This window comes from Alternaria arborescens, assembly GCF_004154835.1.
Source record: "Alternaria arborescens strain FERA 675 chromosome Unknown contig_2, whole genome shotgun sequence".
NCBI classification, from domain to species: Eukaryota; Fungi; Ascomycota; class Dothideomycetes; order Pleosporales; family Pleosporaceae; genus Alternaria; species Alternaria arborescens.
In genome coordinates, this window is record NW_021167857.1 from 1,458,242 (window position 1) to 1,483,950 (window position 25,709).

At 51.0% G+C, this 25,709-nt stretch overlaps 11 protein-coding genes across 11 annotated transcripts; 5 read left to right on the forward strand and 6 right to left on the reverse strand.

Moving 5' to 3' along the window:
• Positions 1–725: 725 nt before the first annotated feature.
• Positions 726–2,588, reverse strand: AA0111_g1352 (hypothetical protein; the record flags this gene model as incomplete). Its single annotated transcript, XM_028647002.1, has 1 exon — positions 726–2,588. One exon carries the CDS (start codon positions 2,586–2,588, stop codon positions 726–728), a length of 1,863 nt encoding a protein of 620 aa, XP_028511491.1.
• Positions 2,589–3,248: 660 nt separating this feature from the next.
• AA0111_g1353 (Histidinol-phosphate aminotransferase) lies at positions 3,249–4,667 on the reverse strand (the record flags this gene model as incomplete). The annotated part of the gene is made up of 3 exons (XM_028647003.1): positions 3,249–4,305; positions 4,357–4,530; positions 4,582–4,667. The coding sequence occupies 3 exons, from the start codon at positions 4,665–4,667 to the stop codon at positions 3,249–3,251; spliced, it is 1,317 nt and encodes a 438-aa protein (XP_028511490.1).
• Positions 4,668–5,825: 1,158 nt separating this feature from the next.
• On the reverse strand, positions 5,826–7,259 carry AA0111_g1354 (hypothetical protein; the record flags this gene model as incomplete). Its single annotated transcript, XM_028647004.1, has 2 exons — positions 5,826–6,794; positions 6,852–7,259. 2 exons carry the CDS (start codon positions 7,257–7,259, stop codon positions 5,826–5,828), a joined length of 1,377 nt encoding a protein of 458 aa, XP_028511485.1.
• Positions 7,260–8,592: 1,333 nt separating this feature from the next.
• On the forward strand, positions 8,593–9,816 carry AA0111_g1355 (hypothetical protein; the record flags this gene model as incomplete). The annotated part of the gene is made up of 1 exon (XM_028647005.1): positions 8,593–9,816. The coding sequence occupies one exon, from the start codon at positions 8,593–8,595 to the stop codon at positions 9,814–9,816; it is 1,224 nt and encodes a 407-aa protein (XP_028511484.1).
• A 189-nt stretch (positions 9,817–10,005) lies between these two features.
• AA0111_g1356 (Cysteine proteinase 1) lies at positions 10,006–11,638 on the reverse strand (the record flags this gene model as incomplete). The annotated part of the gene is made up of 3 exons (XM_028647006.1): positions 10,006–11,316; positions 11,362–11,453; positions 11,503–11,638. The coding sequence occupies 3 exons, from the start codon at positions 11,636–11,638 to the stop codon at positions 10,006–10,008; spliced, it is 1,539 nt and encodes a 512-aa protein (XP_028511487.1).
• A 777-nt stretch (positions 11,639–12,415) lies between these two features.
• On the forward strand, positions 12,416–13,150 carry AA0111_g1357 (hypothetical protein; the record flags this gene model as incomplete). Its single annotated transcript, XM_028647007.1, has 3 exons — positions 12,416–12,564; positions 12,613–12,825; positions 12,874–13,150. 3 exons carry the CDS (start codon positions 12,416–12,418, stop codon positions 13,148–13,150), a joined length of 639 nt encoding a protein of 212 aa, XP_028511486.1.
• A 774-nt stretch (positions 13,151–13,924) lies between these two features.
• AA0111_g1358 (hypothetical protein) lies at positions 13,925–14,877 on the forward strand (the record flags this gene model as incomplete). The annotated part of the gene is made up of 2 exons (XM_028647008.1): positions 13,925–14,099; positions 14,147–14,877. The coding sequence occupies 2 exons, from the start codon at positions 13,925–13,927 to the stop codon at positions 14,875–14,877; spliced, it is 906 nt and encodes a 301-aa protein (XP_028511603.1).
• Positions 14,878–15,138: 261 nt separating this feature from the next.
• On the forward strand, positions 15,139–15,972 carry AA0111_g1359 (hypothetical protein; the record flags this gene model as incomplete). The annotated part of the gene is made up of 1 exon (XM_028647009.1): positions 15,139–15,972. One exon carries the CDS (start codon positions 15,139–15,141, stop codon positions 15,970–15,972), a length of 834 nt encoding a protein of 277 aa, XP_028511602.1.
• Positions 15,973–17,783: 1,811 nt separating this feature from the next.
• AA0111_g1360 (hypothetical protein) lies at positions 17,784–20,367 on the reverse strand (the record flags this gene model as incomplete). Its single annotated transcript, XM_028647011.1, has 3 exons — positions 17,784–19,170; positions 19,359–19,881; positions 20,007–20,367. 3 exons carry the CDS (start codon positions 20,365–20,367, stop codon positions 17,784–17,786), a joined length of 2,271 nt encoding a protein of 756 aa, XP_028511335.1.
• A 993-nt stretch (positions 20,368–21,360) lies between these two features.
• AA0111_g1361 (hypothetical protein) lies at positions 21,361–23,415 on the forward strand (the record flags this gene model as incomplete). Its single annotated transcript, XM_028647012.1, has 1 exon — positions 21,361–23,415. One exon carries the CDS (start codon positions 21,361–21,363, stop codon positions 23,413–23,415), a length of 2,055 nt encoding a protein of 684 aa, XP_028511336.1.
• Positions 23,416–24,305: 890 nt separating this feature from the next.
• On the reverse strand, positions 24,306–24,872 carry AA0111_g1362 (hypothetical protein; the record flags this gene model as incomplete). Its single annotated transcript, XM_028647013.1, has 1 exon — positions 24,306–24,872. The coding sequence occupies one exon, from the start codon at positions 24,870–24,872 to the stop codon at positions 24,306–24,308; it is 567 nt and encodes a 188-aa protein (XP_028511337.1).
• Between the last annotated feature and the right edge of the window lie 837 nt (positions 24,873–25,709).

Here is a 25,709-nt window from a genome sequence, read left to right on the forward strand (position 1 = left end):
CCTGAAATCTTCCCAGATCCTGACAACATCAACCTCGATCGACCTCAAAAGCTCTATCTACCCTTTCTTGACGGATTGCACGGGTCGCTGACCAGGCCTATCATCGTTGCTGGTCTAGTCACCCAGTTGCGTATCTTTGCTAGATTAGAAGGTCTCAGAAAGGGGCCGGGTACGCAAGAGACCTTGAGACGGGAGGTTTCAGAGGGTACGATAAGCTTGTTGAGTGAAGCTAAGGATGAGTGGGTATCATTGCCAGTCAGTAAGTGGATGGTTGCTGTATACAGTTTATAGCAAGGCTTCTAATTGTTGCTCACAGGCATGCGAGTACACTACGACGCCTTCGATCCAACTGCGTGCGCAACATCGACATAGCCGAGAGTCTGGCAGATAAGATGCAGTCTAGCTCTCCTTTACTATGATGCCTTCGCTATTGTCACCATAAACTCAGCATGTATTGCTAAGCTCGCTTCGGTTTTCTCATCACAGACAGGTATAACAAAGTTTTATTTCCTCTACCAAATATTTTGACGTGAACAACAACCACTTGATAGCTTCGCGACTTCGATAGCTACTAGCGTTATTTTACGCTTCGGTTAGAAGTACGCTAAGCTATCTACGACCAATATGTGCCAAAATCCATCTCATGGCGAAATCGAGCGGGGTAGTACACTTCACACACTGGTGCACATTGGCAACTTGGCGGCCTGTAGCATAGTCAGTATATGTTAACTCTCAAGTTTGACACTTGGAACCCACAGTTCTGTCGATGGAGTGCCAAGAATTGATGTAATTGCAGCATCTTGGTCGTGATCACGCTTTCCTGCGAAGATCTCCTCCCACTTCGTCTGCGTGTCGGTATTTACGCAACCAGTCAGAGTGACCTTTACTTTCCCTTGCTTACATTTGTCGATTAGGGAAGGGTAAGCGAAAGTACAGATCCAGTCGACAACAGTCCGTTGACAACAGACGTGTAGGTATTTTCGATCATCCTCAGGAGCTAACATAATTCCCCAAGGACTGCCTTCGTACCCATCGTCGAGTCCTCGAAAACGAAGTCGTAGGTCCCTGAGGTTGCGGAGATCATTGAGAGAGGACCCGAGAGAATGGGAAGCTTCTACGAATATGTAGGGTTCGCGCCTCGAAACCCTTACACCCAAGAGGTCGAACCAGTCAGCGTTCGTGAAGGCCAGTTCTACTTTACTCAAATATTCGTAGTTCACTGCTGGTCCAGGTCGAGCATTAATAGCTTTGTGGAAGATTCCTGAGTCGAAGAAACAGCTGTGCATAAGTTCCCAGCCAGTATGCAGCACTTCTTCCCGCATCCACGAGCTAACAAGCAAAAGCTCCAAAGCCGGCTCATATACAAAGGGTCGGGCCTCTGGTACATGTTCCTTGTTCATCTGCATTCTTAATATGTTGTCGTGGAAGATCCACATATTGTAACCCATGCCGAGAGTAAGACGAGCAGTCTGGCAGGCCGTTGTGACTTCTCTGCTGCTTTCGGAATCTCGGATACTCAATGGATACAGCTCGCCTCCGAGAGCGTACTGATAGATCGGCGTTCGAATTTCGCCAGGAAGATCCACGAAACGACGCTTGCTGCCCGAGTATTTCCACCAGTTGAACTGAAGGCTATAGCCAGTTCTGCCGACCCAGCCTGGCGAAGTATTGGAAACCGTCTCAAGCCAGTCTCCAAAAACTACCCACTTCTCCTCGTCCGGTTCGAAGATGTGGACAGTCTCGGCAGTTGGTGGTGAGCCTTTGGGTAGAATAGTAACCCACTTTGAGTATACCTTGTCGCACCTCCGGAGTTTCCGGCCACGTCGCGTCTTCGATTTGAAGTAGTAACGTTTGATGTCGAAGAGGTTCAAGTGAGGTGGCCACAGCGGAGGCGCGTCGTCGACAGGTCGAATCTCATGCTTCACCGCAAATACAGAGAAATCTTTCTTCTTCTTGGCGTTGAGGATATAGTACATGGCAGCGAGTACAGGATCGTTGTAGTGCCAGCCTTTGTTGAAATTGATGATGGTTTCGCTTGTATAACGGCCGACCTGTCCATCCTGCGGACACTTCATCATCTCGATCGAATCGGTGATGTTGTCGTCACGCGCATCGGGAAGGATCAAGTTGTCCTTACGAGGACGCTCTGCAAGATCACCAGCCGGAGGGTCAAAAATAGCTAGACGACTCAGGAAGAAGCTTGGCGCTCTAGCATTGAGCTTCGAGGACTTGACAGGCACGAACGATGGCGCTGTGGCGCTAAGTTCCGGGCTCTCGAGGCCGTCATGTTGATCTCCCGGTGTTGATTGCTGGGCAGCTGGATCCGAAGGGGTTATGAAAGACGGAGAGCAATCGTGTTCGTATAGTTGAATACCCGGTAGTAAAGAAACAGGCTCCGACCCGCTCACGTATCGAAGAGGAGCATAGTTCCCATAGCCGGCGGATACTTGACCACAAGGAACCCAAGGATCGGAGGGTATAAACAGCGGTACTCGAGGAGGATTGAACTCAGCTACACTGTTGTCTTCATGGTTCTGGGAGCCGTGAGCGGACTCGAAGGACATGAAGGTGGAGTTTGAAGGAGCCATCTCGTGTGCTGGTTCGGAGTTGGTAGTTCTATACTGCGTTCGAAAGTGTTTTCAGGAAAGAAAAAGTCCGAGATTATATACTAGCAAGGCGTTCCTAGCGCCAGAGAAAGGCAACCGTTCCATGCATTGACCTACAGGAGGTGCTTCGGCGAACGGTGGGAGCCTACCTAAAGGCTCCGTTTCACTCTTCGTCGCCCTTAAGTACTCCGCCGTGGTCAGTGGTTTCGACCCGCGAGGCAACGCATCGAGCTTATATAAGCTCTGGACCTGTGCGTTTGATCTTTGCTGTTTGCGATTAGCAATTCTGGATTCTAGATCAAAAAAAAAGAAGTGCGACACCTGACGTAAGATTGCAGAGTGAATATACGCAATTGTTGTAGGTCTGACATGTACTTCGTACGGCTACAACAAACCTTAATGCCTTCCGTAAACGACTTTTCCCGCTTGGACACCGCTCCATTATGCGTGCGATGTGCTTTTCCTTCATTGGTGCTCTGTTTCCAGATCGAGGAAGTTTACAGAAAGGCTGAAGACTATGCCTAGAGGTGCTTACTGTCATTAGTCTGTCAAACTTACGGGAGGCGATTGTTTGGAGACCTTGCATTGCTTTAATCATGTCGTCTCTTCATATATACACCCTCTACCACCTGTCTATGCCTCTCATGCGACCACATCGTTAGCCTCTCTTTCTCTCTGTTGTTCTTCCTTCTTCCCTAGCCTGCCAGAGCTCTTGTGGATACCCTCTAGTACTTGTTTGATCTCTTGCAAGAAGCGATCTACCTCCTTCTCTGTACCGACAGTTATCCTCAAGCAGCCTAGACATCCATGCTCTTTTCCTCTGAACCTCACTACGACGCCTTTCTCTTCTGCCAGACCCTCGTATACTGCCAGGGCCGTCTCGTTTGATGGCTTGCCACCTTGATCCGCAGGCGCATCAAGTATCTGGTAGAGCAAAAAGTTCGACTCGACACCACCGTGAAGCTGTCCGATGCCGGGAATATTGGGCAGTTCCTCTATCAGCCTGTTGCGCTGCTTGACGATAAGGTCCTTGTTTCGTGTCATAACTTGCAGGTGTTTCGGGCTCAGAGCTGCGCGTGCGAGCTGACTCGTGGGGTTGGGGATGTTGTACGGCGCCTTCATGTTGTTCAGGATCTGTGCGATTGCCGGATCCGCGAATGCAGCGCCTAGTCGAATACCTGCAAGACCGAAGGCCTTCGACAGTGTCTGCATGACTACCAGGTTCGGCCACTCGGCGACCCACTCTGCCAGACTTGTTCCATCAGGTGAAAAGTCGATGTATGCTTCGTCCACCACGACCACACCATTCCATGGGTGTTCTAGTATCTTTTGTACGTCCTCTTTCTTGAGTAGCTTTCCAGTCGGGTTGCCCGGCGAACACAGATATGCTAGCTTGATGCTCTTGTCCTCATCCATCGCCTTTAGTATCGCGGGTACGTCGAGATCGAAACTTGGGGTTTGTAAGGGGATCTTGGCTAGGGCGACATCGTTGACCTGCGCAGAAACGCTATACATGCCGTATGTGGGCGGACATGTCAGGATCTTCTCCTTGCCGGGAACGCAGAAGGCGCGAATAAGAGCATCGATCGCTTCGTCTGAGCCGACACCAACGAAGAGGTTGGCGGGCGTGATCTTCTTCGGGGTGTGGCTGTGGGTATTTCGGAGGTTGCAGAGGAGTTGCTTAAGTTCTTCTTGGTGGCTGAATCAGCTTGTCAGCATACCACAGTGCAAGTTGTTGCGATTTGCGTACGGATCTGGGTATCGGTTCAGGCCAAGCAAATCGACATCAATCGCGGAAGATGAGTCTGAGGTGCCATTGACATTCGCGCCAGGCAGCTTTCCCTCGCCATTTAACGCTAGTCCCGGTCCATATGCGTTCTCATTCGCGTCGAGGAGGATGTTGGTGCCGTCATCTTTGTAGTCACTACGCGTCGTGAGCTTGGTACCTGGATAAGAGTCATTGATATTCACCTACTCGCGCGCGCATCGGTATGGCTCCAATGCGAGGATGTTGGATCGCGCGCATTTCTGCAGATCAAAGGCAGTATTCTTTGCGACCATTGTGGGTGTTGGTTGATTGTTATGGAGGATGGAGTGGGAGTACAGTAATGTCACGTCGAGGTTGGTGTTCGCGGGGAACTTTTTGTTTCGCGGGGCTGAACGCGGCGATGTCGGGAGTCATTCATCATCGTTCCTCGAGGTAGGCCAAATTTAGATATCATTCTGATTGGAGAATAGTTTGTAATGTAGTGAGTAAGAACAATTCCCTTCAAGTCATTTGATTCTGACCTTGTGTGCAAGTGCAAGGCTGACGTCCTTTGCTGGACGAGATGTAATTGAGATGCATTACAACCACCCACGCCAGGAGGTCCTGTCGCAACTCTGATAATTGGAACACGGACACTATATGGAAAGCCGACGATTTCCAATGTCGTTTCGGGGTTTCCGTATGCTTTGAGAGTGCACTGAGACTCTCTTGGGTCAGACCTTCGTCAGGGTGAAAGCAATAGCATGTTGATCGCCTTGGTCAAAATCTTTTCAATGCAATACGTAAGGGATACAGTACTCTGACCGTAAGACTTGATGGTTCTCGGTATGCATGGGCTTGACTTGAGATGATTAGCTCTGGACCAGCTTTGCGATGTCCGCTTTTCTGACTCGTTGGTCGTCATACATCCTTCCCTTTCGCACTGCTTCACTGATTGGAATCTATCGTCACAATATATGTGTACGTATGTCCAATCTTTCCATCAAAGTCCGATATGGTCTAGTGGCTAGGATTTGCCGCTCTCATAGCAGAGTCAGTTCACTGTACAGTGCCGGCAAGGCCCGGGTTCGATTCCCGGTGTCGGAATATGATCTTTTTGCCTTTTTTCTATCATCGAAGATGTTTGGATGCTTGCTGCGAAGTATTGGTTTGGCTAAAAAGGACCAAAACATCATTTTTTGCAAAGTCAACATCCAAAGTTACAACCTCACCCATGCAACTAGCTCACAATTAGTCGACACTAGGAACACCGCACACTTGAGTTCAGGCATTCATATCATCGACAAGCAGTGTGTTGGCTGCTCTGTGTTGGGTTGAAGGGATGGAGCACAATTCTAGCCAGATGACCACCTTGCAAACACATGAACACGAGTTCAGTCCGTAGCTAGACTATTCATTATTTCATTGATGTAAGGGTATAATTCAGACAAGTCAAACATGCTCTATATGCTTCATATCGCCTGTCCGGGGTGAAATTCATGACCAGGACTGTTCCTGCCTGACATGTCCGCGCTCACCCAAACTCTCGTCCTCTCTCCGTGCTGGCGGCCGTCATAGACAACAGCGCCTGTATTTCCGCTCTGATCGCCATACCAGGTTGTCAGGCTGCCGTCATGATTTGACTGATGGCCCGATTGCGCACCGAGGGCTTCGCTGCGCCTGTTGCCCTGCCACTCCATCTTAATGTCTTCCTTCACGACGATGCGACGTTCCACCAACTCCTCTTCGCTGTCCTCGTCTTCTCCTTGTATAGAACGTGCCCGTAAAGCGTCGTCGTTCCTTGACGGTCGCGAACCGAAGCCAGTAGCTGCCTTTTGGCCTGTCGATTTGCTAGCGCTGTTGGACGCCTGGTGCTTCGAGAGCATAGAGCGCGGAAGGAGGTAGGCAAGGGTTGGAGCACAAGCTGCGACCAGACTGATGACTATCTCGACCATGATCCATGCCAGTAGAGTCGTGTAGTTCCATAGCGGATCCTTCTCCAAGGTATACTGCGAAACAAGGGTCATTACTGACGCGATGCAGGCGATCAGGCCGATGGACAACAGGGCAAAGATGCGGGCCTTTCTCTTCCAGCTCAGCTGAACTTTCCACAACACAATTATCGGGATGGCGAGAGCAGTGAAGTCCAGAGCGAGGTTCAGGCGGAGGATGGTGTTCATGTGGTTGACGGACAAACACTTCGGTACCTTGCCCGACTCGGCGATCCGGAGCAGGTTGAAACTCGCGTACTGAGGGTTGCATTTGAAGACGTTCAGAAACAGTGCTGCGACGGTATAGGCCGCACATGTGGCGAAGAACGCCCAGTTGACATTCTTCCACAACCGCGTCGTAAGAGTTGTCAATCGGACATTGAACAAGGCAATGCTCATTTTGACAAGTCCTACATAGACGTAGAATACAGTGGCGGCTGACGGCGCGAGCTACACATCAAGATTAGTTATGCGTGACGGCGGGCCATCAGAGTTGTTCTTGCTCACATATTTGTAATGGAAGTATTCTTGATAGGTGATGTCGTAAAAGTGCTTTCCCGCTCCTCCATGCTGAACCATAGCAATTTGAAGTGCTGGGTATGCCATGGACAGGAGATATGCTGGAATGATGAGCCAGTCATCGGCACCAAAGCGGACCCCATGGACGAAGATTCGAATGCCCAGTCTCAAAAAGGTAACAACCGTGAGGATGACCATACACACTGAGAGTGCGGCTATGACGGCTGGACCTTTAGTCTCAAAGTGGTAGTTGTCTGTTGGACGGAAAGGTGGAATCGTGACTCCATCTTTAGGGTCTTTGATATCAGGAGTAAGGCCGGTAAGAAGTAATAATCCTGCAGCTATTTGCTCGTCGAATCCGTTGGCTGGCGGTGTGTTGAAATAAGCAGACATCATTGTGCTGTGGTTATGCTGGCTCGGCCTGGCGATACCGTACGGTGGGGCAGCACATGGGTTTGGGGCGATTCGGAGAGAGATCGACAGAACAAAACATCAATCGGAGGTATTGGACTTGACTGCCCTTAAGATCTTGCTCAGTCCATTGCCCTGTTTGAAGAATGCAGCTATATCCCACTCCGGGCTACCGGTATAGTGTGAGCAGGGTTGTGTTGTAAACGAGGAGCGGGATGGGCTGACGGGAACCCCAATAAGAAGGTAACTGGCATCATCCTTCCACTCACCCACCGCCCTGCATTGAGGCGCTCATTCCTACTGACAGAGCCTCCTGATCTCTGGTGTCAACCTTGTTGCGTGGGATTGTTGCTGTAAAAGCCCAAGTTTCTAGTCAAGTTGATGATAAGAAGATTGGGGCTTGCCACACAAGAGGGTGGAAGAGCCGCTGGCATGAGGAGTGCCAACTCTGCAGTTTGGGGTAAGGCTTTTGGCCGAGATAAGACCATGAAAGAGTGTCCCGTAGGCTCTGGTGGGTTAGATTCTTATTGGGACGCATTGTCTTATTAGCATGTCCGTTAGCATGTCCCACGAGATGCGAGCGTGAGTGGCGCGATATCTCGACACTTCGTATAGGATATGGAGTCGAAACGACGATGCTTTCCCGCTGTGTCAGCGGGAACCCTTCTCCTGTCTTGCGTGTGAGGCGTCCGAGGTGCGCGGGAATGGGCTCCACCAGAACTCTTTTGTTTGTGGGCTGGCACGCAGGTACGAAGGAGCGAGGAAGCCCTGGAGCTACTCCGGAGTATTTCGGTGAAAACGGGAGACGAAACGATGGTGGTGGCCTGTGCGCCGGGTCTTTCTATCGCGAAGGACCAGCCTCTTCGTAATCATGCGACCTGGAGCTTGAACACCCAATCGACATCAACGGGGGACAGGGTCTGTGATCGGTATCTCGATTTCGCAGATTGGGCATGCAGATCCGTGCGACACTGCAGAGGAGAACAGACGTTTGGGTCCGAGAGACGATCGGGTTCCTCCGTGGACCGGACGATGAGAAGGGCAGCATGGGACGGCACCACGAGGCCGCTTGTAGTAACTAATGTCCGCCACTCTCAGAAGCGCGTCCTTCAAGCTGCTAGAAGCGCGTGCAAGCTGCCGACATGGCTGCGCAACCCTATTCCAGAATCATATAGGTATAGAAGGTTATGCATAGGACGCGTCGATGGAAAAAATCTCGGCTTAAGCTTTTTCTCCCCTCCTTCTATCGGCGATTCTATCAGTAGCCAAACTTACTTGGTTACGCCATTCGTTTCAGACATCTCGTTTTCACTCGGCCATGTTTTCACGTACCGTTCTCTCGGGTCTGCTGTTGCAAGCATTGCCCTTTCTGACTTCAGCAACCGACTGCACTGGTGTCAATGGCATCAGCCCAAAATGTAGCAGCCAAGAATCTGCGTACAAGCGCGACGTCTTCTACGTCGGCGGTGGCTATGTCGACTCTGGCATCCCAGGCCAGCAAATGTGGAGCGACCAGCTCTATGTCGAGAAGCTGTCGCCTGCCAAAAAGGTCAAGAAGCCTTACCCGATGGTCTTCGTCTCTGCGGGTGTCAACACAGGCGCAGAGTGGCTGAACACGCCCGACAATCGCAAGGGTTGGGCTTCCTACTACCTTGACCAAGGCTACCAGGTCTATATTGTTGATATTGCTGCCAATGGCCGAAGTGGCCAGCAGCTTCTCTCCAAATACCCTCTGCGCATTGGTTCTACAGACATCATCAATGAGCAGGGCTTCACAGCTCCCGAAGATTTCGACCAGTACCCACAAGCAGACCTCCACACACAATGGCCCGGCAATGGATCTCGTGGAGATCCCGTTTTTGACGCCTTCACTGCCGGCAACACCCCCATCTCTTCATCTAATGTGAACGTGGAGAACACTATGCGCACATCTGGATGCCAGCTCCTCAGCATGATTGGCCAGTCATACACGGTCTGCCATTCTGCTGGTTGCACTTACACAGCCATCTGGTCAGACGCATGCCCTGATCTGCTACGCGCCAACATCAACATTGAGCCTGGCAACATCCCGTTCACTTCTTTGATCGGAAACAACACCGTTGCTGGGGTTGGTCGTACCGCCGCTCGGCCTTGTGGTCTCACATATACGCCGCTGCAATACGATCCACCAGTAACGAACTGCTCGGCCATTACCACCGCTGAGGTTGGGCCAGACGCCCCAGCCAAGCGTTCCTGCATTCTCCAAACCGGCACCATCCACAAGCTCACCCAGCTTAGTAAAGTTCCTTATATCATGATCACAGGCGAGGCCAGCCCGCATATCACGTACGATCACTGCTTCGTCGAGTACTTCAAGCAGATGGGCATCACCAACTACCAGTGGATCAAGCTTGCCGATATCGGTATCAAGGGCAACGCGCACTTCATGTTCCTGGAGAAGAACAACCAGGAGATCGCCGCGGCGATCAACTACGGTCTAAAAAAGTTGAACAAGAGCCCAGCTGCCCCAGGTCATCCAAGTCTTCCTATCTCTGCAAAATGAGAGACGTAGCTTGCGATGACTGCCAATAGCGAAGATAATCTCGAATATAGTCTGGGTGGCGTATTAAATCCAAAAGTCAAGTAGACCATAATATCTAAAGTAATCATGCATCACGAACCGATTCTACAAAATCCATGGACGTGGATAATTCATCAGTAACTAAAAAGGATCGTTTCGTAAACTCATCGCTCAAGCCAACGCACCCATTGGGTCCCACAGCTCTAGCATCCTCGGCTTCTGCTCCAGTACCTTCTTGACCGACGAACTGACAACGCTAGGATCAACGACCGCCTGGTACACGAACTCATCCATCCAAGCATCACTCATGACAAAGTAGCCCTTGTCACCCGCACGCTCGCTCCACGAATTCTCTACTCTCCAGCGCACAGGCTTGCCATCAACGACATGCACAGCCGTCAGGACCATAGCATGTGTCATCTGGCTCTCACCAGTTTGCAGGCGCTCCGCCTTGGACATGCCAAGCTTAATGTTAAAGCCAAGCTCATACTCGAAGAGATCCGTGTCCATGATGCCCTTGGCAGAATCGGAATACTTGCCCACGTCTGAGCCGAAGAACACAGGCATGCCACGCTTCAGCATAGTGATGCAGGCATCTTTGATTGTCTTCATGTCGACATTTACGTAGGTCACTGGTCGGCCGTTCCAGACGTTGCCCAGTCGCTTCACACTAAGCAGACGGTTGTAGGGGTTACGAGGATCGTTCACAAGCGAGAAGAGTGAATGGACGTCAGTTCCAGACAGTGCTCGTACGGTCTTGTTGTCGGAGAGTTCGTTTGCAAAAGCAGTAGGTCGCGTGCGGACAGTGCAGAATTTGCCGTCCTTGTCGTAGTACTCCCAAGTGAAGGGCTTGGTGGAGCATGGTGGTGGGCCAAGCATCAGTGTCAGAATCAAGTGGATCTCACGAAGCATCTTATCCTTCTCTCCGGCGATGGTCGCCTTGATGGCATCTGGTGTAGCGTTGCTGCGGGCAATAGAACGTAGACGAACTGCATCTTCGCGTAGCTTGGTGGTAATCAGACGGTCCATAGTCGATGAGCTGGTTGCGTTGTAGGAATCTGGATACAGCGAATGTGGCACAAGACCATACTTTTGTACGAGGTTGGCCACCATATCCCATTGTCCACCATCACCGACGGGGCTAGCCATCAGTGCCTGTATGATGCGACTATCAATCTCCTCATCCTTTGTATCCAGAATGCTTTCGAGGAAGTAATTCGCCTTCTCGATCTTGTCCCAGTAGAAGAGGTACGACTGGGAGAGCTGGAACTCGGACAGCTTGTACTTCTTCATGATGGCGACACGGAAGACGTTGGTGGACGCGAAGAGCCAGCATCTTCCGGACGAGGCTTGGTTTGTGACGGGCGAACCCTCAAGAGGGATCTTGATGTTGAACTTCTGGGTGTCTGCTATGACAGCTGATCGAGACGAAAGCACGGCGTTGGCAGAGTTGGAGCTGAGGGCTGCGAGGGCAAGACGGTTCTACCGGAAGTCAGTAATGAACATCACAAGGACTAGATGTAGTACCTTTGGGTCTTCCATGAGCTCCTTCTCCCATTCAGACACTGATGCGGCGGAGACATCCTGTTGGTACTTGACGCCAGGAGTGTATTTGGGTGCTTCAATAAGTCAGACTTGTTCTAAGAGTATGAACAGGAGACAGCATACGAGATTCGCCACCAACAACTACAAATCCATCCTTCTCATTCATGGGTCGTTCATCTTTCATGTGGAGGGCCTGGAGTCGCTCCATCAGCTTCTCGTTAACAGCAGCATCGGACGGTCGTGACTGGTTAGCCCCCATGATGAAGACGGAGAAAACGCTTCTAGAACTATCGTGAAGCTCTTGATCTAACTAAGCTCGAGAGCAAGCTGGTGTTGTAGTCCGGGGAAGCTCCAGTTGTCCATCAAGGTGTCACTCGTTATCGCGCTTATCGGGCGGGAGCAACGCGTGCATGGGTCGCGTGGCAGCCCCACTCCGATCAGATGGCTGGACTCGTTGGAGCGGAAAGTGCCCGCCTTCCATACCTTCCACATCTGACCCATCTGCATCGAAGCATGATGCTTACATGCGAGGCAAGGCCGACTTGTGCAGTGCTCGGTGCTGCGTTTGTGTGCTACACCCATAGCCTGGGTGCCTCAGCCACCTTGAACATCGCCTCAGGACCCCACCCATCTCCACAGACCCTGAAACTCGTGACAGCCGTTTTGCTCTCTATCAGGACAACGATACTGGCAACGCACCATTATAGACACTCACAACCCAAAGCCCCTTTCCCCCTATGCGACTATCACGCATAGATGACGATGCAGCCGCCTCATCGGCCCCCAACAGGCGCGGAAACTAAAACAGGCAAATGAAGATGTACAGGGCCGAACGCGTGTTTCATCCAGGCGCGCAAGGCGTCCCCTGAGTTTGCGCCTCACAGCCGCCGCAGCTTGAATTTGCGCCGAAGATACCAAAACTTCTTGCGCTCAGCCTTGATCACGAAGATATATATCCGCTTCTCTATCTTCTCGCCGTCCACATCTTCCCTTGCACCCAACGGTCGAGCAACACAGTCTGCATCACCACATCACCATGGCGCAACGACCGGTATTTTGGCAGAAGCGCGTTCTCGTGCCCTTCTGGATAGTGCGAATATGTATCATGATCTTGATCATTGCAGCATATGGTTATTCCCTGCGGACTGTGGATGAACTAAAGGATGTCATCCAACCATCAACTGGGTAGGTTGCACCAATATGAGCGCATGCGCAGAGACTAACAGCCAACAGATCAGTCGTTGTCTTCATGCTCTTCATCGTCATTGTGCTCCTCATCGACATTCTTGCGATCATCATGTTCCTTGGCGACAAGCTGAAGCCAGGCACTTTCCTGACCATGAACTGCTTCCAAACTGGATTCTGGACTGGCGTCTTGATCATGGACTTTGTCGCCATAGGCCAGGGCGCCAGCACTGTAGGAATTGGATTCAGCATCTTCGTATTGTACGTTCAGAGTCTGGCGAGATTGTGTGCAGTACTGACATATCCCAGCCTCACCTTCCTCGGTCTCCTCATCTACGCCATCGTCGGTTACCGTCGCGCGAAGAAAGAAGCCCAACGGGGCCAGTATGCGCCAGCGCATAACCCATTGGCGGCGGCGGCTGCTGCACAATCATCCCCGTACAACAGCGTCCCCGAGTACCAACAGAATACCGCATACCATTCGCAGACACAGCCTGATATGCACAACCAGTACCTTCCACCATACCAAAGTGGTGCTGCGACGGACTACTACCAGCAGCCTGTGAAGCCCGCCCACATTGTATGAGCGAAGGAGACGGAGATGACGAGGTTTGCAAAAGGCGTTTTGGTGAAATAGGAAAGGTCAATACCACGGTCAAACGGTGTTCCGGTCTGTACTTTCACATGTTGCATGCTTCCATGACCAGAAATCGGTCTAGAGAACTTGATCGTCACGAACGATGGTAGTGATAATATCAGTGAGGGACGGGCCGTTAGATTATTGCGCACTTGCGCCGGACCTGTCCCATTCGGCAGGTGTAGGAATGACACCCTGAAAACTATCGATTCATGTACCAAAGACTTCCTCAGGCACCGAAAATCCGTGAATGATACCACAAGCTACTCGCACGTGCGAACGGAAATCGGAGGCTCCTGCCTGTTCGAGAGGCTCCTGCCGAGGCACTAGGCTGGTCAGGAGGCGGCACCTCCGCAAGGCTTGGAAGTGTCTCCGTTTCGGAGGTCAGCAACCACTCACAGCTGCAAAGCCGACATTCACATCATGTCACCGCCATGGTCATTTATGCGAGGAGCAATCACATTGCTGTTACCCGCACGTTGCGAGTAGAAAGTGGCGTGTGCCATGGCTGTGTTCCTGACTTCTGCAGTGTCTGTTCGCCTCCGGCGTACATTATGCGTGGAACGTTAGTGGTAGATCAGAGACTGGGGACGCAGCGGCTGGCTCAAGGGTGGATCGGAAGGATGGTATTGTTATAAACATCAAGCGCCGTCTGTTTGTTTTGCACAGGTCTCGGGTCTCTCATTCGAACACATTCGCTTCATCTTCATTCTTTCAGTCAAGATGCGATCATTCTTGCTACTCGCTGCGGCGGTTCCTTTCGCTCAAGCTGTTCGCATCGTACAGTCAAACGACGATGGATGGTCAGAGGCAAACATCCGTACCTTCTTTGACGTCTTGAACTCTGCTGGCCACGAGGTTGTCCTGTCTGGTCCTGCTGAGAATCAGTCTGGCAGAGGTTGGTAGCCGAGTCATGAACACTATACACATACTGACCTATATCAGGATCATCCGACGAACCCCCGAAGACTGTTGATTCAGACGGCTGCATTCATGCATCCTGCCCAGGTGGAAGCCCGCCCACAGGTGCAAATGCAACAGACCCTCGTTTGAACTACGTGAACTCGTTCCCAGTCACTTCTATCAAGCAAGGTATCGATGTCACCGCGCCTAAACTCTGGAACGGCGCAAAGCCCGAACTCGCTCTGACCGGTCCGAATGTCGGAAGCAATGTTGCTGTTCAGGTGCCCTTCTCCGGTACCGTCGGCGCCGCTACATATGCGGCAAAGACGGCTCAAATCCCAGCTATCGCCTTCTCTGGCCAGTCTGGAAATCCTACCGCATGGAATGCTCCTACACCTTTCCACAGCAAGATCTACGCTGATTTGGCTCTGAACGTCACTACCACCATCATCAACAGCGGAAAGCCATACCTCCCAGCGAACACCTACTTGAATGTCAACTTCCCCTCTGTCTCCGAGACCAAGTGCAGCGATCCCAGTCAGTTCAAGTACATCTTTACTCGCATCAACACTGGTCTTTTGAGTGCTCGCGACGCGAACTGGTGCGGTAGCACGCGCCTTCCGTGGGAGGCGGACGTTATCTTGATTCGAGGAAGCGACTGCTACGTTACTATCAGCCCTGGTGATGCCAACGACAAGACGACCATAAACGATGCTGCGGTCCAGACTCAGATCATCAACAAGCTCAAGCCGATCTTGTCGTGCTTGCCTTAGAAGAGGGATGATGGGGATGGCAAAAGTTAGCTCGGCTGTGCATGGAGCTTTAATGACACGCGATAGTACGACGAATGATATCTTAATACTTATCCTCACCCATCATTAACAACGACAGTCATTGTAACAATGACTCCCCATAATGTGACTGCAATGAAAACACGTTAGTTGGATGACTCATTGGCCACCTTGTAGTGAAGGAAGCTATCATTTAACATGCAACAACCAACAGTTCCGACACCAACACACATCTGATCAACCATGTCAAATTCTCCCAAAGATACCGAGATGTCGTCAGACTCTACCAAACCCCAATCTCTAGCTTCGCGCATGAAGTCATATGAATCGCGCTTCGACCATACCCTCCCTCTCGACCAACCCATCATCCTCCGTCTAGACGGACATGGCTTCTCGCGCTTCACATCGCACTTTGCGCGTCCCTTCGACGAACGCATACACACTGCGATGATATCAACCTGTGCCGATTTACTTCACTTCTTTCCCCGCGCTACAGTCGCATACACGCAGTCCGACGAGATCACCCTGGTCTTTCCGGAAGGTGTGCAGACTTTCAACGAAAGGGTGCAGAAGCTGTCTAGTCTGAGCGCGAGTTATTGCTCTGTGCGATTCAACAAACATCTCGCGGAGGCGCTGGGGAAAATGCCGGAGCCGGCAGTCAAGGGCACCGTGGAGAAGGTACTAGGCACAGCGCATTTTGATGCGCGTTTCTTCCCGGTTCCTTCTGTAGGAGAGGCTCTCAACAACCTCATATGGAGGTGTCGCAATGATGCCGTACGGAATGCTGTTTCTGGTTTTGCTCGGACTATGTACTCAACCAAGGAGATGAACGGCAAGAAGACGCGGGAGCTCATTGATATGATGCTGGAGGAGAAGGGCGTTAGGTTTGAGGAGGCGGTGCCGAAATGGGCGATTGAGGGCTGTTTGCTGAAGAGAGAGCAATATGAGCACGAGGGGGTAAACCCAAAGACTGGAGAGAACGAGAAGACTTTTCGGACAAGGACGCGAGTAGAGGAGAGGGGTGTGAGAGTGTTCGGAGATGAGGGACTAAAGCTAGTCACAGATAAATATTGGTAGAGTGGTTCTTAAGATATATTGGCTCTGCAACGAAGTAACGAGTTTGCGTCATGTTATGTAGAATTCACTCATGGCAAGCGCCCTTCCAACAACATACCTTTGTAAACTGAAAAAGAATGCACAGCCCCTCACTACCCCAGTAGGGACTTGTTGTAGCAAGGTGCAAAATTCAGCAAAAAAAGAAGATGGGGCCTGACCGGGATTCGACTGTACACTTATTAGTAAAGCGTTCGATGTCGAACCTTGATGGATGAACTTACACCCGGGGCCTCCTGCAGAATAGGCAATGTGACGATGTCAACCCAAAGCAGGAATCATACCACTAGACCATCAGGCCGATTTTGCTCTAGAGAGCTGATTGATGAAAGGAGGCCATAATTCATGATTCATATAGTGCGGGATCAATTTTTGACGGCTGCTCTGCATGCGGGGCGCAGGATCGTGTATGTGGAGCGAGGCGCAGTAGTGGCTACACTTAGCGAAACACGCCGCAGAGTCATCCACTTCGCGTCCTTCCAATCGCTACTGCTGTGAGCCTGGCCTTTGGCGCTAAAGGTCAGAAAGCGTTACTCTGCACGATGAGTTTGATTGCTTCCCATAATGGACTCCCTTCCATCAAAACTCGGGCTTGTATATCCTCAAGTCGATGGCCGCAATACCCGAATCGCAATTTGGAGGTGGGTCATATGGAGAGGTGTGCTTCTACTTTCGGTGTAGGCGCTATCCATAGCCTCGATGCCTCCCTTGTGGTTTTGCGTGTCTTCGACGGCTTTTGAGCAACACAAATCGACGACAGCCATATCGACATCTGCGTAAATTTTTCAGAGATCTGTACATGCGAACGAGGAAGGACTGCATGGAGTGGTTGTGGCGACGATTCAAGCGCGAACCCCGACATACTACGTGAAGCATTGCAAGGTTGTGTTTTAGAAGAAACAGAGGCGCAAACATGAATGCACTAATGTAAAATTTTTGGTTTTTGGATGGTAGAAGAAGAGTACCAGGTGCAAGAATACCAAGGAGTACCTAATAAAGGATGCTTTGTATCCTCCTCACCGATCACCTCAATTTCTCATGATCGTAGCCGAAGTGCATGCGACCATTCGGAGTCCTCCACCATGACTTGGAAGTTTGAAGCGACGACCAGCTTTGGGTGGACATGGAAACCACATTAATAACTTTTGAGATATAGCTCATGGTGTTTTTCAAAAACACGCGCGCATACTTATTCATGACTTCCTCGTCTCTGGTCCTAGCACTTGGTTTCCGAAGTAGAGCTTTGTATTCACATCTCTTCGTGTGAACCCTCATGTCAACTGCTTGTTGAAGTTTAATTTCACGAGCATGAACCGAAACGGTAGGTTTTCCTGGAAGGTCCAGCGGCCCACATTAGGGTTTCGGCATGTTCTTTTGATGGAATAGCCTAGTAGATGATAGATGTGTAAGGAAGGCAAGTTATCATCAGAAGAATAACCAAGTCTTATATACCCGTCGCTCAAGCTGCCAAGACGACGCTTTCAAAGAGATGTATCCGAGACACATGTGCAGCCAATATTGATCAGCTCTTTAGAGCAAAATCGGCCTAATGGTCTAGTGTTATTATTCCTGCTTTGGGTTGACATCGTCACATTGCCTATTCTGCAGGAAGCCCCGGGTGTAAGTTCATCCATCAAGGTTCGACATTGGGGTTTCACAGGTGCTCGTCGCCTACAGAAGTTTTCTTGAGAAGGAAGATCGGATAACATGACAATACATCAGACTCCTTTTGGATCACAAACTATTTGCTTAATTGCTTCTACCAGCTTCGTGATCTACACCGCAACATCCTCGTACATCCATGTCTCGTCAATCTTCCCACCTTGCGCAGTCTGCGCTCCCGCATACAAGCACCGCTTAATCTGTCCATCCTCAAATACAGGCACAACGTCCTTCTCCACAACCATCATCGCCCACATAATGATCCTTGCACCTAGGTTCTCCGTACGTCCATTGATGAAAACAGGCGCTGGATCATCAGCGGGTTGGTTGACAAATGTCATACCCAAGTCGTCCAGCGCATCCGTTGGCGCGACATTCGCTTCGGCGGAGGGAAGCTGCACAAAATCGCCGAGATTCTCATCGATGAAGGTGTACGTGTCTACGTCTTCAATACCATCTTCTAATGTGGGAAGTGCATGTTTTGAACACAAGTTGCGCACTAGAGCCAATGTCTTCATGTCGGATGTGTCTTGTGTGGTCAACATCAACGACACCAGGACAGTCAGGAGCATCGTCCACTGCAAACCTTCACTCTGTGAACCCTGAATACCATGTCGATGGAGCGCGCTCGAAAAAGTCTCGGCTGATGCAGGCAGATCGGCTCCGAAGGTTTTGAGCATGTCGGACAAGCTGTGCAAAGTGCGAACGGGACGTTCGGAATCCGAGACGCGAAGCTTGGCAATCGCAGCCTTCAGCTCTTCCCGAACCGAGTGGATGATCCTAGCCTGGCTGTTGCGATAGATTTTCGCGTACCTTTGCTTATCGTTTTGCGGTTCCTGTTGGATTTGAAGTGGGAGAGTGCTGCATCTCTGCTCCAGTGCCTGGTGTAAGAGCACGAGAACTTGCAGGGTGATCCTGCCTCCTGGCCGTGCAACGTCAATAGTGCTTACATCCAACTCGGATGTTATGATCGTCTGTATGAAGAAGAAGTGAACGATGTAGGGGGGTATGCCACGGAAGAAAGGTACGTGGTTTTCGTAACGACCGAATGGATGGCCCTTGGCGCGTAGGAAGTGCTGTTCCTTATTTGGGTCTGTAGCTAGAAAGTCTTTTGACATGCCAAAAGGCACGTTTTCAGGATTCAACAGACCCAGCTGTTGTGCATATTGCTGTAGCTGTGGTTGGAACGCTAGTTTCAACGCAAACTGCTCAATGGGATTGTCTTCTAAGCAGAAGCCATACCCAAGAAGCAACTCATCATTCTGCTTCGGTGCGTAGTTGTTGAATAGCTCTTGACCAGCCTGGAAGGACTCGCCTTCAAGACACTTCAGTGTAAATGACTGGTGAGGCTGGAAGTCCCATTCTACCTTTGCAGAGACGGAATGATTGAGAATGTCTACCACCGGAAAGAGGATGGGAATCGTCTCACGTCCGGGTAGGATGTGTGTCGAAATGAACGCTCGCGAAGTAAAGATAGTGGCTGCCCAAAGTAATGATTCGCTGGGGATCGTTAGCAGGCTGCACCAGGTAGCCAATGTATGGATGTTGCAAATCTAGAGTGTTGGCAGCCAAAAGCAACACTGATAACTAGGTGTATGGGTTCAGATAAACGGTAGAGCTGATGCTCAATGTACATGCACGCTAGACAGCACATGACGTATAGTGAATACCATTCGCTGGAAACTTACAGATCGATCTCGTCAGCAAGAGGCATACCAAGTGCTTTCATAACAGCCACGGCATTGTCCCATTGGCGCTCCAGCTCAGCCTTTCTCTCTTTGGTCGCAGGAGCTAGACTTGTACCGGCGAGAAAGACCACATCGCTCTCATCAAACCAGAGAGGTGTGGTCATAGTTTCAGGCCCTGGTAAGCAGGAGATGTACGCATGCCAAGGCGACTTCTCACCCTTCTTGCGCTGTTCAATCAACAACAGATACGTCAGAACGTGATCCGGAATCTTCCCTCGACATTGTTCTAGAGGGCTTTCAGCGTACAAGACCTCTTTCTCGTTTGGGTCTAGGTTGAGAGAAGAGAGTGTAAGCTTCAATGGACATGAAGCCACGACGGTGGAGCTCAGTGGCCTAGCAGCGCGCATGTGAAAGCCACGCGAGTCGCTGAAGACGATCTGTACATCTGGACTGAGCTGACCCCCATTTTGTGTGAACCAGGTAACGAGGCTCTCGGCTGACGGGTGAGAGCCGAAATCCTGGCCTGACATTTGGTCCATTAGAATTGCAATTGATTTGAAAGGTTGCAAATTCTAATCCGCTGACGTAGCAGCCTTGATTGTCGGGCGTTCTCTGGCGAATTTTTGGACAAAAATACTCTTTACGTACGCAATGCCTTCCGATTTGGATTTGTTTGTATCTCGGAAGTTCGGTTCGTCCGACTGCGCGAAGACGATGTGTGCAATCCAGCTGACGCGAGCTCGGTCTCGGTGAAAAATTGGCGGCGCGGCATGCGGAGCACAACGGAACCGACGGTCTGAAGCGAGCAGGCTTGCAGAAAGATCGTGAAGTGTAGCGGGTCGTGCAGCCAGAGGTGCAGCACGGCGTAGTGGTGTGTGGACTTGTCGGTGAGGTAACGGCTAATCCAAAACCCCTCGCAAAAAGTCATGGTAGAGTTTGCGTAAGCGTTGATTGTAACAGGCTGGCCCTGTATAGCAGAGTCGGAGTACCGAACAGGACGCCTGGCCATGACAGCATCCAAGCTTCACAAGCTTCATATCATCTGCGGCCGGCTCCTACAAGAATGCTTCGACATGGAAACCGATGTTGATGTTTGCTGTGGCTTGAGTGGCAGTGGTGCTCGGCGCAAATATCGCAAGGCTGACCAATCACAGCGCCCCTCGGTCTGCATCGTATACGAATACGCCGTGCATTGACTGCCCAGAGCTTCCTCAGAAGGTTCCATGGTCACAGTGCCGCATGATCAATCTTAAGATGATGAGGTATTCGGATCCCTGCGGAAACGTGTCGTTGTTGCTCTCACCCAGATCGACAGCACGAACCAAAGTGAGACCTAGACAATCAGCGGTATACCTGCTAACTATGACTACGAGTAAGCAGCCCCCCAGCTTTGTCCGACAAAGCCGAGTAATCTGTTTCCGATGAAGCAAAAAGAGGGGCCAGTAGCGAGGATGCATGATGTGCACGATGGGCCAATGGTTCTGGCCCCTTGCCGGATGCGGCTTTGCTGGCGTGCCTGCGCCAACGGGACGGACGACGGTTGACATTACCGGCGTTTGGAGCCTGTGTGCCTTGTGCGTCGACGATGCGGATGTAAAGTAGAGCCATGCCCGGCTGATGAATGACCTGACGAGGGGCCCGTCTAATGGCTTCTTTTTTGTTCCCATTTTCGCTCTTTGAAAACTGTCTACGCCCGCTTGCTGAAACATACAGCTATCCATGGTCAGGCTATAGGGAGTGATTGGCTAACTTATTCCCTGCATAAACTCAGCTCCTCTAGTTGTGGCTTGTAAGTCAGCCCCAGTTGTGGTAGTGGAATTGCGCTTGAGGGGCACGACCTCCAAACTTCAGCGCACAGCCCTTGGGTCCCGCCCTCATAAGATGATGGCGTCCCATGCGGGGGCGCGGTTTGCGCCTCCATTTTCATTGTATTTCGATTCTGTGCTGACGGGTATTTCAGCATGTCACACCTGGATTGAGTGCTGGAGCGATGCTGCGGGACATGTTGACCGCCGATGCCGCCAAACACGGCCATGAGAGCGCACCACCGCGTGCAGCCTCGCCCACGAGCAACGGCTCCTTTCTCCAGATGCCACTTTCCATTTTAGGCTCAGTCTTGCGCGGACAAACTCCTTCACCGTCGCAGGCGACCTTAACTTCTACACACACCGACCCTGCAATCGATACCCCTGACACGCCAACACCGACCTCGCATAGAGATGCGATGAAGATACAGCATGACGAGCCTATAATCACCTTCGTTCCTTCACCTTCACGGCCGGTTTCCTCCGGCAGCGACGGCACTGCAGAGAAGCCGAAGAAGCGGACCCCTCGTTCGAAAACATCCTACAACATCGCCCGACCCGTAAACACTCGCTCAAAGCTACATGCACGCCCCAAGGTTCTCCTACAGTTACATCAAGTCATCGCTTCGCAACGTCCAAAGCCTGCATACGAAGTCGTTCCTTTCTCAGTCCTCCCCCAGCGAATCTCGAGGCGTCTTTCACGGAGCTTTAACACCAGGGAAAAATTAGGGCCACATGATCTCTTCATTGTTCAGGCAGAGGAGTACAACAGTCGTGATGACGAGAGCAAGTCGGAAGAGGAGCGATGGGGCTCGCGCGACGTAATCGGCGTCATCAGCGCACGGAAGTGTGACAAGGGCGTCACCGAGACCACGGAGATTTGTATGAATGACGGGACGAGTCGCTGGGCGGTAACCGATATGCCCAACGGAGGCTACGAGTTCAATAGCACTGACGAGCATGGCTTGACGCTGAAGGCGCGTTGGGTGTTGAAACCAGCCCATTCACGCCGTACGTCAAGCATGACTGCGAACACACCCCTTTCGCCATCATTCCCAGAGGCCGACGACAGGAAGTTTACGTTCAGTACTTTGAGTGTTAATTCCAGGCGCCATCCTATCATTGCGACAATGACCCGCAACCGCATAGATGTCATGGATACTTACGCTTTGCCATCTGATGCCTCGCCGTCAACGCCTAGCATGGCCTCTTACACCCAGTCGCCTACCACGGACGTTTCCAGCATCGATGCCAGCAACTTTATGGAAACTTTGACAGAGAAGCTGCCTACCGAGACCGGCGACGCGCTTCGACAATTTATACTGGCTTCTGGTGTCTGGGTTGCTGCCAAAGAATTCACAACAGAGGGCCCCAACTTGTTCTCGCCCCCAACCCTAGCTCCCTGTGCCACTTTCCGGCCAAACCCCAATCGCACATTCTCAATGTCGATCCTTGATTGTCCTCGCTCGCCGTCCCCAGCTTCAACACTCGACGAGAAGCGCCGCTCAATCCCTCGAATGTTCAAGCCTAGTTTGGAAAGACTACCTCGTCGCACGACAAGCTTCACTGATGCTCCTGCTTCGCCTGCTTCTACCAAGACGGCAGTAAATGCTTCTCCCGTAACCGTTGTGAAGACACGAGCGCGACGTGCCAACTCGACTGGCACTGCTATGCATAGTATTTCAGGCAGCATGAGGAAGAGATACGGACTTACCTTCGAAGACCAAACACTCGTAGAAACCGCAGAAGAGCGCACTATGAAGCGCAGCGTGGAGCTACTTCGCATTAAGGAACTACAACTGCCCTCGCCTATAGAGCGACCTTCTGCTGAATCCACCCGGCCACTCCCTCCTGCTATACCATCCCCAATCGTCATCCCCGCGTCACCCGAAGGCCCGACTTCGCCCACACCGCTACTCGCCTCTCCTCTCCTCTCACCGGCCATGCCACAAACCGAACGTTCCAGAAAGACACAGTCTGCATACGCGCCCATCACCACGACCGGCATGTGGGACTCTGGAGTCACGGAAGGCCCCGGTCTCAAGAAGCGCCCCACAAGCATGTTTGTCATGAACGAGAAGAAGCGCAAGCAAGAGAAGAAGTTTGAGCGCAGTAAAAGCATGAAAGAGAAGAGCAAAGCTAGCGAAGAGAGTAACGAAGGTCTCGGTCCTAAGAGCAAGAGGAAGGGTGATTGGTACATGTACAAGATCAAACTTCGCCTCAAGGACATCTTTAAGAAGGACAAGGCTTGATGTGGATGTACTTCACAACACTGTTTTCTGTTGTTTTCTCCTAGCAGTACTAGGTCGGTATAGCATCGCTGGGCGTTTTGTTTTTGGTTACACTCAAGGCTGGACCTTTTGCGGTCTCACGTCACCACTCCTTGGATCCATTTCTTTCACTTCTTGTACATACTACATATTTCCTACGCTAGACTCTGGTTTCCTCTTCATCTGAATTTGTCCTGTCTATACCCATTTCTATCCGTCCGCACCCTACTTGTTTTGGGTAGCTCAATCAAGGTTCCGTTTTCTTCTGCTGATTTGAATTGCTCCGTGTTGATGCTCCGTGTTGATGCTCCGATCGGCCGTAACTCATGGATGATCCGTGTCGCACCCCCCCTTGCTAGTCTCGGGATCTTGCAGCAGTAGCTTGTGAGAAAAATGAACAATATGGATCGTGGCTTCGGCGTGATAGAGTCAGCATGTGATGGTGTAGACACCATTACTATTCTCAATATGGCGTGTTCACCGCTGAAGGCCGTCGGCCGAGATGGCGCAACAAGCTAAAGTTGGTCGGCGAAGATGAGAATCACTACGAGTAAGTATAATGCGCCACAGTTTTTTGTGAATGGAGCTGGACTTGCGAGTGGGGTAATCTCCATTGTTGCGTGGCCCTTGTGTCGTTGCGAAAGCCATGGGCAGATGTGCTTGTTGGAAATGTTGCCCTATACGACAAAACTTTGAAGCAAGGAAAATTCAGAAATCTTCCATGTAGTAAGCAACATGGATATTAGGTCTAGGATTGTTTTGTGTCTACACGAGCTGCACATCTGACATCCAAATTGCAGCAAAGATCTGGATCATGATAGGCATGAGTCGATCTACAGCATAGTTCCCAAAGCCTCCTATGAGACTAGTCATTACTCTGCCCATTTACCTTCCTCCACTCCAGGACTATCGACAAACTCCCAATCCTCGTCACCATTAACCTTCTCCCGCCCCTCTTCATCAGAGTCCAGACCCAGCTGCTCGAGCCCTCCCTGAGGTACCTTGGCCTCGTCGACAGCCAGCCATTTCTCACACTTCGCATGGGAAGCTTCTCGTCTGGAAGCCATGCGCTCTGAGTAGCTCTTCTCTGGCGCAGGTGCCATACTGGCAAGTGCGGATGGAAATCTGCGGTAGAAAGATGGGTGTATCTCCTGAGTTTCCTGGTTGATGGGTGCAAGTACCCTTGCAGACGGGTTACTAGTAGTGTTTGGAGGAATGTAAGCCCATTGCCACGGTGATGCAAGGCGGGGTGTAGGTAGTTTTGACATAGGTGATCCTGGCATGTATGATCTTGGAGAAGACGATTTGACTGCACAGTGTACAGGCTCTTTGTGTCGTACTTGTCGGCGCACAGACGTCTCAAGGGGCATCTGTGAAGCACCTTCAAGACACCTTGTAGATAGCCAGATTCCAGGAACTTGGGTGTGACGATAATCCATCTTGATTTTGGTGTCGACTAGGAGATTGTGGGAATCGTAGTCTTGACGTGCGCGTGGGCTGGTAAAGACAATATAGTCTACCTTGTCGGCGAAGATTGTGAAGATGAAAGTTGGTGAAGATGGAAATTGCTGAAGATGGAAGTCGCTGAAGAAAGTTGCTGGAGGAAGTTGCTGAAGGAAGTAACTTTGGAAAAATACGAAAGTGTCTTAAGTCCAGCGAAAAGAATGTTCGATCCAAGAAGCCTATCAAGCGACGCATATTAAGACTATGCAACGTGGTAACGATATACAAAATCGAGGTTCTTTACCTTGGTTCAGGGGGTAAGCGACCATTTGTACCCATTGTATTGCTTGACCATGATCTTGTGGGAACCTTATTGGATCTCAGACACGTACATATTACTGCAACACCCAGAACTTACAGCAAAGCCATTCTTACACGCAACGGAGATTGGCTGCTTAAGTAAAATCATCACATTGCTCTTTTCCGCCATGGATACAGAGATAATTCTCGACAATATGCAACCATGGTCTCCGGGATGGAGCCTACATGTACTCGAGCGCGAAGACGCGACGGAGCGTAATTGTAAGGAAGAAGACGACGACTTGAAGGTAACTAATCGATAGGCTGAAGCGACGCAGCAGCGACAAAGACAGCCAGGTGGTCAGTGTTCAACGGCTACAGGCGATCGTCTGGCGGGCCTTTGCCGTGTGCTATACTTAGCCACCACCATCACTTGTGGAGCAGAGAAGATGCAAACCATGGGTATTCTCAAGAGCAATCACGCAGAGGACATTGAGCGAGAAGGAAATTCAGTGCTTCAGCCAGAGGTATGA